General features: G+C 36.4%; 1 protein-coding gene across 2 annotated transcripts in view; it reads left to right on the forward strand.

Moving 5' to 3' along the window:
• The window catches only part of LOC137392251 (ceramide transfer protein-like), a 29,702-nt gene that overhangs the window by 11,758 nt on the left and 1,058 nt on the right, over positions 1–16,886 (forward strand). Inside the window, exons 7-14 of one of the 2 annotated variants that reach the window (XM_068078919.1) lie at positions 5,800–5,954; positions 9,623–9,715; positions 12,382–12,576; positions 12,892–13,053; positions 13,563–13,826; positions 14,799–14,925; positions 15,838–15,966; positions 16,732–16,767. In XM_068078919.1, the coding sequence (XP_067935020.1) occupies positions 5,800–5,954; positions 9,623–9,715; positions 12,382–12,576; positions 12,892–13,053; positions 13,563–13,826; positions 14,799–14,925; positions 15,838–15,965 (1,124 nt within the window). In that variant the 3' untranslated portion in view covers position 15,966; positions 16,732–16,767. The other variant, XM_068078927.1, reaches the window with a different exon arrangement.

Genomic DNA, 16,886 nt, shown 5'->3' on the forward strand with positions numbered 1-16,886 from the left:
CTCCGTGCATAGCCACCAGTACATAATCAAAGATATTTATGGCGCTACTGGTGATGGCACTAGAATCTGGCATTACTTCATCAAAATTATCCGGGTCTTCAGTGTCACTTTTTACTTGCTCAGCCAGTTCAGCTTCTGAATTGTCATCTTCACTTGAGCTGTCTTCTTCAGGGATTGCCCTCTTCGCAATCTGAAGCAAAACATTGTGCAGTTATATAATGATAGAAAATAGTAACAGTAGAGCTATTATGTATGTTATTTGATTTATTAGCACTTTTTGAATTAAAATCCTCACCTTTCTGCCTTTCCTTTTTTATAGCTCGTTCTTTAGCTTCGAGAGTTAGGCACTGCTTCACTGGAGTATTGGTTAGAATAGACGTTGACATTCTTTTGCAACGTCCAAGATTTTTTCGTGGCCCAGCTTTAGAATGTGGTCGGATATCCTCCGGAGTGATGATTTCTGGCACCACTTTCCTCAAATTATTAGGTATAGATGAAATTGCAGACGAACCTTTTGAAGCAAAAGTTGAGGGAATAGGTTGATCATTTGGTGGCTCAGGTGGACCCGTTTATCCAAAAGTTGAGGGAACAGGTCGATCAGTTGGCAGCGGCATGAGAGCAGGGGCAGGTCAGTCCGTCACGTAAAAGCCAAAAAATTCATCATCAGAAAAGGCAATTCTGTCAAAGGGAGAGATTCCTAGCCTTGTGAATCCAGACGCAATATTCCCTGTTGTAAATGGTTTGGGAAATGCCACACTCAGCAGCTGAGCCATATGGTTTGTGAACTGTTGTCAGCACCGTCTCATATATGTTCCAGATGTTTTTCGCTTGAAATCCACATCTTCTTTGAACTTCTTCCAAATTGTCAAAGAAATCGTTGACATTTTCTTTGTTGAAACTTGTGCTACGACCTAGGCTAGTCGCTTCCGGCTTATGAATTGTAAGTTCAGTATGTCGTTTCATAAATCCGGTTATCCTGTCTTCTCCTGCATATTGGTTTTCATTCCACACAGCCGGATATTTGCAGCCCAGTTTTTTGACATACTGCCATGCCAATTCTCGGCATTGTTTTTTGGTCAAACCATTGTGGTGTTTACCAGCTGTAATAAGGTAGTTCTTAAGCATATTATCTTGAGTGTTATTGAATACCTTCCATGCTGAAGTTGTTTGTGTTAGTTTACTACCTCTGTTTCACCACAAGAATGACTTCCTTTCACATATCTGGCTAAAGAGGTGCGTGGTATGGAGAGAGCTATAGATACTTGTCAAACAGACTGTCTTTCTTCTATTACCATTCGTACAGCTGTACGCATTACATCAGCGATGGTAGAATCAAAAAATTTTTTTTGGTAATTTCGAACCATCTTTGTAATATACTAAAACAACATTATCAACATTAGGTTCATTGTCAACAGATAGTGATGATACGCTGTGAAATAAACTAAAACAAAAGTACATTTCCAAATATAATTGACCTGGGGCACTTTGGGCCATGGCCCAAAGTGCCCCAGATCATGCGACCCAAAGTGCCCCACGCTATGTTACTAATGAAAATGTTGCACAGCTCATTTTGTATGAAAGTGATACATTAGATAAAGCGAAGAAACAAGCAAAATATACATCCAAATAATGACATAGTTCAACCCAATCTGTATCCATATACGATTGGAGTATGTGATTCAAATAGTTTAGATGCAATATTTTAGTTTTTCATACAAAAATCAGGTAAAACTAACCTGTGTTAGCCCACCTTGCTTTAGCTGATAGAAACCAACATGGATGATCTATGACATTTCTTCCTCTCATATTATCAAAAGATGATAACTCCAACAAATACAAAAATGCTCAAAATATGGGTGGCCCAAAGTGCCCCTATGACCAAAGTGCCCCCGTTACCCCTATATTTATATTAGTGATATATTTATATTAATGATATATTTATATTAGTGATATATTTATATTAGTGATATATTTATATTAGTGATATATTTATATTAGTGATATATTTATATTAGTGATATATTTATATTAGTGATATATTTATATTAGTGATATATTTATATTAGTGATATATTTATATTAGTGATATATTTATATTAGTGATATATTTATATTAGTGATATATTTATATTAGTGATATATTTATATTAATGATATATTTATATTAGTGATATATTTATATTAATGATATATTTATATTAGTGATATATTTATATTAGTGATATATTTATATTAGTGATATATTTATATTAGTGATATATTTATATTAGTGATATATTTATATTAGTGATATATTTATATTAGTGATATATTTATATTAATGATATATTTATATTAGTGATATATTTATATTAATGATATATTTATTGTTGTTTCTTCCATCTACACAAACTCGTTAGAAATCTTGAGCGAAATGGTTCTAAACAGATGGTGCAATGATAATGCTTTGATCAATCCTTCTCGGTCGATGAAATATGTAGTCGATAAATCATTGTTTCGTATAATAATCCATCGTTTTTTTGACGTTATAACCCTGTTTGCACATGCGCTCGTCTACGAAAAAGCCGCCATCTTTGTAGAAAACGATCATCATTCGTATTCATTCTTGATTAATAGTATTTTTTGGTGTTGTTTTGATACTAAAATAAAAAATTTGCAAACAAAAGCATTGTTTGCAATAATTAATTGCAGAAGCTTCGGGTTTTTAACGATAAAGGTTGTCTATAAAGATGGCAGACAACGATAGAATGACGTCACGAAAAGACGAAGGATTCATTTTTATATCGGTAAACTTGATCTTCATGACAGTATCATCTCATGGAAGTTGATTAATTACCTAAAAGTAGTTACATACATGAAGGTAGCAAAGTGGATGTCGTGTAAATGGTTACAGAACAAACAGTTTAAATTTTTAATTTGGAATGTTAATAATTTTTATTATTCAGCGAGCTCGCAGCCAATCAGTACTATAGGTTAATAGCGAATAGGGATTGTTATCACTGTTGTTATGTAGACTAGCACCATTTCAGACACTTTAAATCTTATGCGTGATAAGCACTGTGCTATAGATGCACCCTTTCTTACATCCAATATTTTTGTGAAACTCGGTTCATAAATGTGAAAAAAGAAAATTTTAATGTCGTATTGTAGATGTTAACACGGATAGGGTTTTTTCTGTAAAATCTATGTCTATCTCATGGCATTACCATTATGAAACATATCATAAATATTAGTTCCAGCATGTTGAAAATTAGCGAAGTGTATCACAACTAAATTTATACTTTTGAGTTAATCAAACTTCAATATAACATGCAAAACCTCCATCTTGAGCTGCATTATAAAGATGAGACCAGCCCAGTTTCTCAGTCCTTGCTCTATAAATACTGGCAGTTTTACTGGTAGGTTATTGGATGGGGCTGAATGAATAATTGTTAAACTGGTAAATCAAGTGAGGCAGCTTAGAATTCCAGTTTGGCATTAATCTGTGCATGTAAAGGTGATTGCTTCACATAATTGTTAAAAATTTATAGCCATTTGTCTTTCAACTATGCAATATAGAACGATAGCTTTTCTATTCTGTTTTAGAAATTTAAAATTAGAGATTTGCTTGAAAGCCTTTGTAGATGATTTTATAATATTTAAGTGTCATTTTAAATGTCAGTAAATAAACCCAACCTAATTCATTTTGACACCTTAATTAGTTAAATTGCGGTTACCTCCATGCATCTATAGAAATTTGCTTTACTTTGAGTGCAGTCTCTTAGGGAGCTTATTAATTTGCTGAAAAATTTGAGGTATATATAATGACTGCTTTGTGTATCATTTGGTAAGATTTTATGATGAACTTTGGGCTGTACAGTTTCAATACTTTTATGAAGAAAGTCATTTGCACTAGTTGAAAGCAATGAAAGCAATGAGACTATCATGAAAGAATAAATGTTATATAGAGTAATTATATACTCTTACCAATTCTTTTGTTATCAGAAAATAGTAGTTTGTCACGCAACTCTCATCTTAACTTTTCACTGCCATACGCGAGTTTATGCGAATTCTATGATCGACTGCCGGAGGCAAATTTTTGAGAAGTTCACTGTGGTTGCGTAGTAACTGAATATTAATAATTCGTGACAACATAACCGACGATCATTAGTATTTCTAATGTGTTAAGAGTGTTGTTCGAATACTTCTCTGAAAAATTGGCCTATATTCGCTAAGCAAATTATCTTTGATCAGAAAATTTCAAGTCAAAAATTAACATTTTTGTCTGATGATTTAACTTTTTAGTTGCAATATGGTTTCTGCAAGCACCTCCTGTGTTAGAAACAGAATAGATTCCGTTGATGACATAGCCGATTCAGAATTAATTAAATATTGAGACAATGAAAGTGACAACACTGACTCTGATGGTGACGAAAGTCATAGTTTTGTAAGAGCAAGGAATATAATAGTAGAGGATCATTATAGCTTCATAGCAATCGTAGCTTCACCTAGCTTTAGCAATGCACATAGTATAGCTACATTGTATATTTTGCATAGCTCTGTTTGTTACCATGTTGGCAACATGAAATATATAACAAAAATGCTCTAGATAAAGTTTCAAATGGAAAGAACTTGTATACATATCATGCAGCCAAATCAGCAATTTTCAGTACATTGGCTGGCGATAGATCGAAAGCTAAATTTGTACATGGATGACAGTGAAAGGGTTGATAGCTTCTTAGTGAGTGAATTGCAGTTGGATTTGTTATCTATTAGTTAGATTGAATCTATAAATTGTCCGTTATTTACAATTATATATTATTACAATTATCTATTATCTACATACCTTGTTCTACTTCTATTATTGTTGATAAAAATAGACTACAATCATAAGAGGAGCGATAAATAATCAATATTAATGTGAGAATCAAGGTTGAGATAGCTAATGCTTAAGTAGAAACCAATATTAGTAAAACATGATATAATTGACTGTCACTATTCATGCCCAGAGATAACCAGACATCTATGTTTGAGACTAGGCTAACCAGTTATGTCACGGAAAGTGAGTTTTACTCATCGACGTTTAACTTTACAAAATCCACATGTTATTTCAATAGTTGCAGTCATATGTAGAAGTCTATAAGCACAGTTTTGCTTTTACCAATAAAAACTTGTGTACGAGAACTTCTCCATTTTGTGACTTGTTATTTAGCTGAGAGCTTTTGCGCCGCATAAGCTGCAGATTACAAGAAACCATGCCTTGCTGCATCATTATAGATGAATTTGGATCACGGATTGGTTATAACCATGTTTCTTGGCTGCCTTGACTAGAGAGTTAAGCTTATCTCATGCGAGTTAGTAGTTGTTAGATAGAAGAGGAAGTTGTTGTGCCGGCAGCAAAATGAAGGATGGATAGTTGGCAGATTAGCATGTTTCAGCTCATGTGAGGACACTGGTCTTCCTAAAACTGTTGTCTTGTTTAACACCGTTCATTGCCACCGTTCATTGCCACCGTTCATTGCCACCGTTCATTGCCACCGTTCATTGCCACCGTTCATTGCCACCGTTTTAGGTCTGACTATTGGAATTTGCTAAATGTTTTTAGCAGAGCTCTGTTTGCTTTAACGTGTTAATTCTGCATCATGCGAAAAGTAAACCACATTGACTGGCTATGGTCAGCCTGAAGGTTTTGGGCATGTCTGGTCATCCCTCAGTGATTGCTGCCATAAAGTCTAGTTAGGCTATTCTGTTATTTAGAGATACAACATGCTTGTTCAAGTCTGAGCTCGCGTGTGCCTACAATTGTCTTTTGGCTTACAGAGGCGATATTTCAGCAGCATGGAGCGCATGCGATAGACTTTAAAGGGGAAGCGATCACATTCAAGGCCACTACTGCTGGAATCATCTCCACATTATCTCACTGTCTCGAGCTGATGGGTCAGCGGGAGGATGCATGGAAGAAGAAATATGACAAGGTATAGCATTTATTCATATAACGGTGTGATCACGCTGTTAGCTTTATGTAACAGTGTGTCTTCTGGGTTGAAGCTATGAGACAGTTTTGCTGAAGTATACGACAGTAGGCACTAGTTGAGCAATTGCTTTCTGGCTGAGTGTCCCATGATGGTGCTATGCAAACCTGCTAGTCAATGTCATATGTCGAACTGCGTGCACATGATTAAATCAAGCGTGACTCACTCTGTGGGTAGTTTAAGACAAATTTGGTTTTGGAATGACAAGTTGCCAATGGTTGACACAAAATGTGAATACTGTATTTTGTGTCGTGTCAACTACTAAACAAACCTTTGAATGACTCAAAATTAACGCTCGAAAAGCAATTGCCTGCTGGAATTCTCTTACTAAAAACTGATCTCTAGCTGCTAAACCCTTTAGTCAGGTCTTTCAGTAAGGCATCAACCTCTCTGCTCCCAAATATTAACTGCTAGTATGACTAGCAGCCTAGGGGCAGTTTACCTGATTGTTCTGTATACTGTCTCACTGCGATATTCAACTGAATTTGGTTCACTGAATGGTTGAGGCCTTGAGGCCTTGAGGCTAAGTAGAATGCTATTTATGTTTGTGAACGCTCAAGCTGATGAAATGGATTGTTTGCTTAGCCTGGTTTTGTGTGGTAACTAATCAACATTGGAGATTGTGATTATATAAGTGTTGGTCAGCAAACTCAGTTTTTCTCCGCTAATCAAATGGTTGCACGCTTCTGTTTTCTGAATTGAGTCGATGTATCATATTCTTGTATGGATATAAATACGTGCGTATGTATGTGTGTATTTATATACATATACATGGATACATTTCAAAGTTTGTCGCTGGTCCTTCTGTATGTCTAGCTATAGCTATGAAAATCTTGGAATTAAAATTTTGCACTCTGCTTGCCTTGAACTCGCGAAGATTGCAACCGGAGGTTTGCAATCCAATTCTCTAACCACGAGACTACAAAAGCTCTTCCAATTAATAGCTCTTACTATATAACATGTACACCCTTTTCCGGTTTTTATACCCAAAATGATGTATTAATTGAATTCTATGAAACGCGATGCTTTTTCGTGTTTTCTTGAACTTCTATTTCCGATTTTCCGTAAGGTTCAATTGGTAAATCGCCATCAAGGCCAATTCTTTTTACGCGGACAATTGTATTATCTCGAGTAAGAATAGCATCTATATTCTCTCTCCATTCGATCAGTCAAAGACAGTATGATATCTCATTTTTACATTTCGTATTCAAAGTTTTAATGGAAAACTTCTGCTAGAACGGTAACCTTTTTTATACACACACTTTTATGCACGAATTGTTATTATTAATTCAGCATATGCAGGATTTTTATTTTGTTTTCTCAGTTCATATTAATTATATCATTACCAAATCATCTTTTCTTGTAATCTTGCACTTTTAAAATGGGAACTCCCTTGTTATATGTTAAATAAAAATAAATTTTATTTGCAAAGACTTTTATTACCCGGACAATGCTGGGCATTCATCTAGTATACATATAAACATATACAGCGCACACACACATATATATATGTGTGTGTGTGTGCACGCGCAGAGGGCTCAATGATAAAATCAGAGGAAGTTAAAATCAGTAAAATAGACTATATCTTTAGATAAAACACTTCATTACTAATAGTTTCATGCTTTGTAAGAGCAATTTTCAGAGATTGGAATCTCTTTATTTATTTGACGTATTCATTACAGTTTGGTTATCGTCTTGTCACGTGATGTCCTCACATGAATTAAAAGGCCAATAAAAAGCTCAATATAAAACTTATCGTAGCACTAGTTTATGACAAACACTTCGGGTTTTACCAAAGACCCGTATCAAATATAGATGCTCGCTACTTTACAGTTTTGTTTCGGCTTGGACTAATCGTCAAGTCGTAATCTGATCATGTGACCCAATACTTCGAAAATAATTTTTGCAGCACTTTTCGATTATCACAGGTGACCAACAGGCTTGTCATTATTATCAGATAATGATATGTACTCATTCGAGCTAAGGTTGAAAAGTTTAACGATTTTTTACGGTAAGTTATAAGATATCAGTGCTAAAAGTGACAGCATTATAATGACGATAAAACAGACGCGTAAGAACAATAGACATGGTTTTATTGTATGCGTGAAGTATATTTGTGAAAATATTTTGACGAATAAGATTGCATGAAAGTGTAAACCGAAACCATCCTGTAACAAGTACGTCCCATCTGAGCCGTTTTGGAAAGCGAATCCAAACTACAGCGGTCTCGTGTGGCTGCGATTAACTGTTCGTTTTTTAGCTTTTAAGAGCTTGTAATCACATTCCCACATATTTTGCACCTACAGCACAACAGCGTAAGACATGGTGAATCTTTTCATATCGAATAACTGTAATGTGAATTTTATTACAAGTCAACCTTTAAAGAAACCTTCGGCAATTAGACAATGCAATCATTATTTACTTCGATGTTGTAAATTCTAATGATTATTCTTATAATTAAATATTATAATTTTTTTATAAAAAATTTTTTATAAAATCAAATAATTAATTCGAATAGTAAAATCGGCAAAAAAGAAACAATCACTTTTCAGTACTTCTAAGTTAATTACAGAAACCTTCGGCAATTGAACAATTCCATAGACTGGCGAAATGTGCATGTTTTTCTTGTGAAATTTGGACGACTTAATAGTTATACATGTACTATCTGTCGCACGGCCTTATTGGCATTTTGTTGGCCGGTCTTAATTTTGATTAAAAAGGGTTTCTCAAGTTTCTATTTCGATTTTAGGCCGAATTAATCTGTCTATTTATGTATCATCCGATCAGATGGGTTAGTTTTAGAATTTTGCGGTAACCTTTCAAAGACTTGGTAACATATTTAAATAGTTTTATATGTGTTTTGTATTATTATTATACTTGAACGACTCTACACAAAAATGGTTAAATTTGTTGAAGAAATTTCAATACAAGGGTTTGGTAACGCCGTTGACGGATAATTTTTCGGAAGTTGTGTGCACATATGCATTTATCATAAATCTCCCAAACCAATCGCTTTGCTATGTATGGTCGTGGGATTATACAGTATAGATATACATATATACATGGAGATATACATATAAATTATACAGTATATATATATACAGTATACATATAGATAGAATACATATGGATTGAATAGCCAAAGCTTCTAAACATGTATATCAATTTTGGAACTTCAAGCGAGAAATGAATAAACTAAGCAAGGTTTTCTTTTTACCAATGGATGCTTCTTGGCAAAGGTCAGAGGTTAGACTAGAATATTTGTAAGTTAACAGTGGATACTTTCAAAGCGATAAAATTTTGTTAGTCAGCAAATTTATATACTCGAGCATTTTACTCGGTGTGTTTCAGATATGCCATTTGAGAATTTAGCTTAAAGATAAGTTTTCTGATTAGCCGCTTAGGTATGTCTTCCAGCACTGCTGCCTTTTAGCAGATTATACCAAATGTCCTGTAGGATGTTTTTCTAAAATCTTAAATAATATAAATTTTGCAAACTGATTCTTAAAACATCAAGGCTCATTTGGAAATGAAAGTGTATAAATTTATAGCAGTGGTACATATGAGAGTCAGGCATGTTCGAGTATGTTATTACACACTATATTTTATAGGAAGTGGAAAGGAGAAAGAAGGTTGAAGAGCTGTACAAGTCTTGCAAAGACAGCTCACGAAAGCCTATTGTGATAGGAGGCCCAGACTATGAGGTGAGCATCATTACAACTGTTTTAGTTACCAGACTACAACAACACCAATGGCGTAACTGAACTGTTTTCGTGGAGTTGTCTTCTCCCACCACATTTGTTTATAATTATTACCCTAGGACACTTAAGTATTCGCGGCATCTAACTTTCGCGTTTTCGCGGAGTCATCATCACGCGAAAAATTAATGCGCGAAACTAAACTATCATAACGAACTAGCGAAAATTTGAAATTAAATAGCTATGTTCTACACAGGCCTGTATTCACTGGTTGCAAGTTGGGGGGCTAATGTTAGACGACTAGTTATGAACATCTGGGGTGTGGAGAAGGAGGGGGGGGTGCTGTAAGCTCCCAACAGGTTTCTCTTATGTAGGGCCTCAGCCGGGCCTCTCACGTGAAGTTTTAAAAAATTTTATTGGCAAGTATCAACATTTTTCTATTTTTTGAGATTTGCTTTGTTTTAGCTGATGTGACTGACAAAACGTTTTAAAATTAAAACAGGCAAAACTTGTATGCAGTTAAAAAGCTCAGAAAGAAGACATCTTTTTTTTTAAGCGTTTTAACAAAGATCATTTTTGCCGATTTTATTTCAAGTTCATTAAGTAGGATATGGGCAAGCAGATGTTTGCTAAAACTTGATATTTTGCAAACCTTTATAAAAGTCGTCAACAAGAATATTTTGCCGCTGATGAAGATAATAATGACGCCTAAGAACTACTAAAAGTTGATGTTTGTATCTATGGCTTCGAATAAAGTGAAATTCTACAGCGATAAAAACCTTTCTATAGCCGTTGGACTATGAAATTCCTAAAAAGTTGGGGCGTCTTAGCCGGCCAGCTGTCCAAGGGAATACGGCCCTGTAGTTCATTGATATCCACAACAAAATCGTGATATTAGAAATGCAGATAATTTTGTGTGTGATTGAGCTCATTGGGAAATTTCTAGTAAATTCGTTAATACACCGAATGAGCAGCATGGCAAAGCAAATTAAGATGACAAGTTTTTTTGGAAAAGCCAAGACAAACGAAGAAGATGATGATATCAGTTTAGTCACCGAATTTGTAACTGATGAGGATGAAAGTCTGGTAGGTGAAGTCATACAATTAAATAATACTTATTGTAGTGATGAATTTTACTGCCAACCAAAAACGATAACAACCCTCACCAGGTCCAACCATGTTATACAATTCTGGTTGTGATGTTGGTTGTTATCTATTTTCTTTTTTATGAGACATGTACTGTATTTGATTTTTGTTTAATTTGAAATATTGTGAACTCAAAACGTGCCATGGCCATCGCTTGCTATAAATACTTGAGATCTAATATTGGTACCATATCGGTCCCGACGGAAAGGACCGAGACGTCATTGATAGTCCAAGAAACAAATGGCAGCAAGCGATCACGTTGAATTATCGATTTCTGCCATACATTTATACCTGCGGGTTACAAATACAAACTAGTCGCAAATATAAAAACTTTTTTTACTAGAGGACCGGACCTGAGGAATTTAATTTGTTTGTTCCCCTGTATTTATTTTCACATCACTATATTTTCGCACTCATCAGAGCTGCGAAATTAAGTTGCAGCGAAATTTTACTCTGTGTGCTACTCACGAAACTAAATACTAGCGAAATATAAGTGTCCTAGGGTATGGTGCATCATCAGTAGTAGGTGCTCGTTAAAGGGAAGTTGAAATGGCTGCACAGGAGAGTTTGTTATTGAAGCTCACAAATAGATACAAGTGGGTAAGTGCAGGTGTGCCGATGCAGCAGCTAAAGCTGTGGCCTGACATACAGACACTCCCCTACTTACGAACATTCGAGTTACGAACAACGGTACATACGAACATGTCTGCGCGTATGTCCGCCGCTAATAAAGACACTTGGTGTTGATATTAGCAGCGGAAAGAAGCACTACTCGGAAGCACCACCCACCATCCACCTTCCTCTGCCCAGTTCGTTGCAGTGCATAAGTGTGTGAACGCATCTCTACTGCGCAAAGAACTTTTTTATCTTCCTACATTGAAGTTATGGGGGAGGAAGTAACTTTTGAAGCCCATTCCAGCAACGACGAAGACCCTCTCATGATATAAATTACGTAGTACAGTACTGTACGTATTCTCTCCATTTTATTAAATATTTTTTCAGTACAAACCAATACAGGCTACTTATACAAGCCTTAAACATACTTATATAAACCTTCAATATACTTATATAGGCCTTAAACATAAATTATATTACAAAATATAGCACTGAAGCAACTTACGAACTAATTCACCTTACGAACGATCGTTCGGAACGTAACTCGTTCGTAAGTTGGGGAGCGTCTGTATTTATAAATAAATTCTTTTGTTTTTAGGTTGCGGTAGCCACACACTTTGGTTCATAACAAGCATATTCAGTGTGTGCTAAAATTACTTCATTCAATTCGTTTGTTGCTTGCCGATAGAGTAATTACGTTGTCGATCGTATATCGCTGAAAGTGGCATATAGGCGTATGCATAGGCCTATACAAACGCTTATACCATACCCCTCTTTCCTTGGTGGACATGTTTTTATATTTGTCATGCATAATCCTTTTTCGGTGCTCACAGGAAATCAGAAAGCGTCTTTAGCACCCAGCATCGACCGTTCTCCTATCGTATCACATGTTGTGTCTGTTGTTTTTCCAGGAAGGTCCGACATGCATAATTAATGAGGAAGAGTTCTTCGATGCAGTCGATGCATCTATGGACAAGCTGGAGACTGATGCAGAGCTGCTGGAGAAGCGAAAGGAAATGAGTAAGAATATCGTAAGGCACACTCCAGCTGCCAACACCCCAGGTTCTCTTCTCGCCCTCTCTCCTTCCAGCAGGCTCTTTGAGGAAGTGAGTGTAAAGATGTTGCCTTACTTGTAGTCGTAGCTGTTTTATGTATTGCTCTATCAATTTATGAAGTTGTCATACGCTGCAGTGTGTATCTATAAATTTATCATTGTCATATAGTGCATATAAAAAGCCGTAATGTGTTGCTCTATGCATTTGTAAAGCAATCATGTTCTATTCTTTTATTCATCGAGCTGTGTTGGAACTGTAGTATTTTGTCTTGCCATAAAGGTTAGGTTGTATTTGCTATCTCGCGTATTGACGCAATTCTTTTATGTTGTTCCTTTCTGTGCCCATAGAATTGTAATTATTGAACAGGTAAACAGTGTGATAGCTGAGCATATCAAGTATGCAGATTCAACCCTGGACAGTTCTGTTTGGGAGGCGATTCATGATGAGGGAGAGATGAAAGTCTACCGGAGAGAAATGGAAGAGGATGGGATGATTGTAGACCCGCTCAAAGCTGTACACCATGTGCAGGTAAAGAGCAGCAGCCTACCTGCAAAATTTTTCAGTATTAATTGCATTGCTTCTGCTCCTTATTCTCATTTCTCATTGTTACAACATTGTTCATTATTCACCGCTTTTGTTTTTAATTGCAAAAGTTTGATAAGGGGAACTTCCAACAGGTGGTTGTTAGTAGCGTAGCACATATGCACTAGCACCCTGCCAGTCCGGTACACCGTGAGAGATTGTCAGGTGTGCCAATGAAGCACACAGAATAAATAGCTGCATGATTATTACGAAATATTTGAAGGTAGCTGATTGGTACAGGTATTAGAGTGTCTGTCTACCAAGCTGTATGTCTTGAGTTTTAATCCTGGACAGTGCAATCTTTTTTTAACCTCCAATCATGCCTTTGGATGGAAACGGCTCTTATTATAGTAAAGCTTTATTTGGTTATCTGATTATATCCGTCTTAAAAGGTTGCACACTCTTTCATCTCATCGCCCATATCATTCATAGTCCATATGGTTCTCTATTTGCAGGGCGTCACCGGGCATGAGCTGTGCCACTATTTCTGGGACAACAGTGTGCGTATGGAGTGGGAGGGCACCCTCGACAGCACCGCAACCGTAGAAGTTGTGTCCGAGGACACAGTCATCACACACCAAGTTCACAAAAGGGTTTGGCCGACGACACAACGGGATTCAGTGTTCTGGTCGCACATCAGACATGTACCTAGCAAGGATGACACAAGTCCCGACGTTTGGATTGTATGTAACTTTTCGACGGAGCATGATAAAGCACCGGTTAGTGTCTGGTTAACTTTGTTTCCAGGGTTCCTTTTTCAATTTTGGTGAGCTATGAACCATTGTCGATAACAAAACAATTTTGCAATGTGCGAAAATAGAGAGTTGCACCTCTATAATGACAATTGGAGTCTATATGTTAAAGAGTTAAAATATGGATGCACATGATGGCCTGTTATCCACTCTACTTGACCAAGTTTGAGAATAGACATCGTGCATTCCTTAAAAGGAGTTTAACATGATAGTTTTACAAATAAGTTTTTATTACGAACAAATCAAGTTGAGATTGGATTCTTTTGTTTGTTCTTTATACAAACGTTGCAAAAAGTTGACAGATTGGCGTCTTTTCCTATTTTAGGGTAACTAAAATGTTAGATAAAAAATTTTGATAAAAACTAGAAAAGAAATAAACTTTGCTCAAAGTATTGCAATAGTAATATAATATGACTGATGACAGACAAGCTGCACAAACTAAATAGACATCCTTTTCCTGCAATGCCTGCCTGAATAGTTAAAACTATAAAAATAAAAACACATCCATACTTATGTAATTAGTGGAATTTGCATTTGTGATAAACATCTGGTTATTTTAAACACAAAATTCTATGACTTTTTATAGAGCAACAAAAGAAAACAATATAGTAATCGTGCTTTGGTATCGTGCAAAGTTTGTCAGCTGAGTGGATAGTCAGCTATATAACAGAGATTCTTGCTTGTATTCAACTTGTGCCACTGTGCCACTGCTTGTCCACAAGCAAAGTCAAATGATCGCAAATACTTTCATGAGACAATTGCTTTTCATTTTTTTTGCTGCAACCGTGTACTTAGCTGCTGTCATATGTCGTTTAATTAAGGGTATTTATAGATATAAATAGACAGGCAATGGCTGGAGTCTAGCTCAGCCTATTCTACCTACTATTTAAGCTTGCATTGGCCCTTATATGGAGACAACCTTGCTGTGGATATTTGTAGCCAACCAAATGTGTTAGAGTTAAAATGAATGTCGCTCTGATATGCGAAACCACTGTCACTCCTCGTGATGATGGTGGGGAGACAACGAGAGACGACATCACTTGTCATGTGCAGTATGCTGCCAATGGTATGACATTATATGTATTGCCTGCTGAATGCTTCACCCGCTTTCCCGTATAGTTTCTTGCAATGTAAGATATACTTTTAGTTAAACAATGGAATGATTCGGTTGAAGATGAACTTGGCTATGATCTGCGAGAGCAGATTATGCAGTGAAAAACTAACTAGAGCAAATGTCCGCACTAAAATATCCTATCACGCTTGTGGTGAGACTCCTTCCGCTGTTCCCCTATTTCCTCTTTTGTCCATGTTCTTGCTTTGTCGTGCTTTCAACATTGGTTATTACGCACTTTCACACATGTATCACTAAGGCTAGTTTCCAAAAGGGATGTCACAAATTGCAATATGTATTAGTTCCGAACACATACATGTAGGTACCTATGCTGTTTGCTATTGTGAGACGATCTGTCCCTTGGTACTAATTTAGACTTGAGACGTTACTGTTTGCCTGACTCCTCGCGCTGTAGCTGTTCTCAGTAGCCGTTATTATGGGAATCACAGACTTTATACTATTAATCGCCCGTAATTGCATGTTTCGCTTTGACTCTGTTTTTCATCTATAACACGATCATAAAGCAAAGCCTAAAACTATCTTATAGCTTTTTGGAGTTGTTTAACCATTCTCTGATAACCTCCATTAACGCCTTTCTTGTTATGCAATTTGTGTGATTGGTTATTGCTCGCACTTTACTCTTGCTGTTTATTGAGTTCTTTTAGGTCTGTGTTTGCTATCTTTTATTTATATATCTTTATAAAAAGTTGGCACCAAAGTTTGCATCATCACTCATAGGCATATGCTGCAATCTTGATAACTCTCTACAACTTCCACTAACATTGCTTCTGAACATTGACAGAGTCGGTAGGACAAACACTAACATCCAATCAGGCCCTGATCAGTGAATTGTATTGTTGATTATAGTGAATCCCGGAGGTTGGGCACCTCCATCTGTGCTCAGAGCCGTCTATAAACGCGAGTACCCAAAGTTTCTCAAGCGATTCACACAATATGTCACGGATGTCACAGCTTCTAAGCCTATCATGTTTTAAGGTGTGGAATACTGTATCTGTGTAGTCATCTTTTGAGGTGAGTATATCATGTTCTAAGGTGTGGAATACAGACGGTTCCCAACCTACGAACGAGTTACGTTCCGAACGATTGTTCGTAAGGTGAATTTGTTCGTAAGTTGCTTCAGTGCTATATTAGTAGGGTAACCAATAAAGTAAAGGCCGGCAAATTCCTTTACAATACGTACAGTAAAAATAAAAAAGTTCTTTGCGCACTGGAGATACGTTCACGCACTTATGCGCTGCAACGAACTGGGCAGAGAAAGGTGGATGCTGGATTGGGCTTCTGAGTAGTGCCTATTTCCGCCGCTAATACGTCGGTAATACCGTCGGTATTAGCGGCGGACATACGCGCAGACCTGTTCGTATGTACGGGTTGTTCGTAACTCGAATGTTCGTAAGTAGGGAACCGTCTGTACTGTATCTGTGTAGTCATCTTTTGAGGTGAGTATATCATGTTCTAAGGTGTGGAATACTGTATCTGTGTAGTCATCTTTTGAGGTGAGTATATCATGTTCTAAGGTGTGGAATACTCTATCTGTGTAGTCATCTTTTGAGGTGAGTATATCATGTTCTAAGGTGTGGAATACTGTATCTGTGTAGTCATCTTTTGAGGTGAGTATATCATGTTCCAAGGTGTGGAGTACTGTATTGTGTAGTCATCTTTTGAGGTGAGTATATCATGTTCCAAGGTGTGGAGTACTGTATTGTGTAGTTGTCCTTTGAGGTGAGTATATCATGTTCTAAGGTGTAGACTACTGTATCTGTGTAGTTATCCTTTGAGGTGAGTATTGTCGGGACTATATTTCAATCATAGGAATGAATCGATAGAGAATTTAAGGGTGGTGTGGCTGTAATAATCTGTTTATTCATTAAAATCCTCAGAAGCTTTGATATTTATTT

This window comes from Watersipora subatra, chromosome 1, assembly GCF_963576615.1.
Source record: "Watersipora subatra chromosome 1, tzWatSuba1.1, whole genome shotgun sequence".
Lineage (NCBI taxonomy): Eukaryota > Metazoa > Bryozoa > Gymnolaemata > Cheilostomatida > Watersiporidae > Watersipora > Watersipora subatra.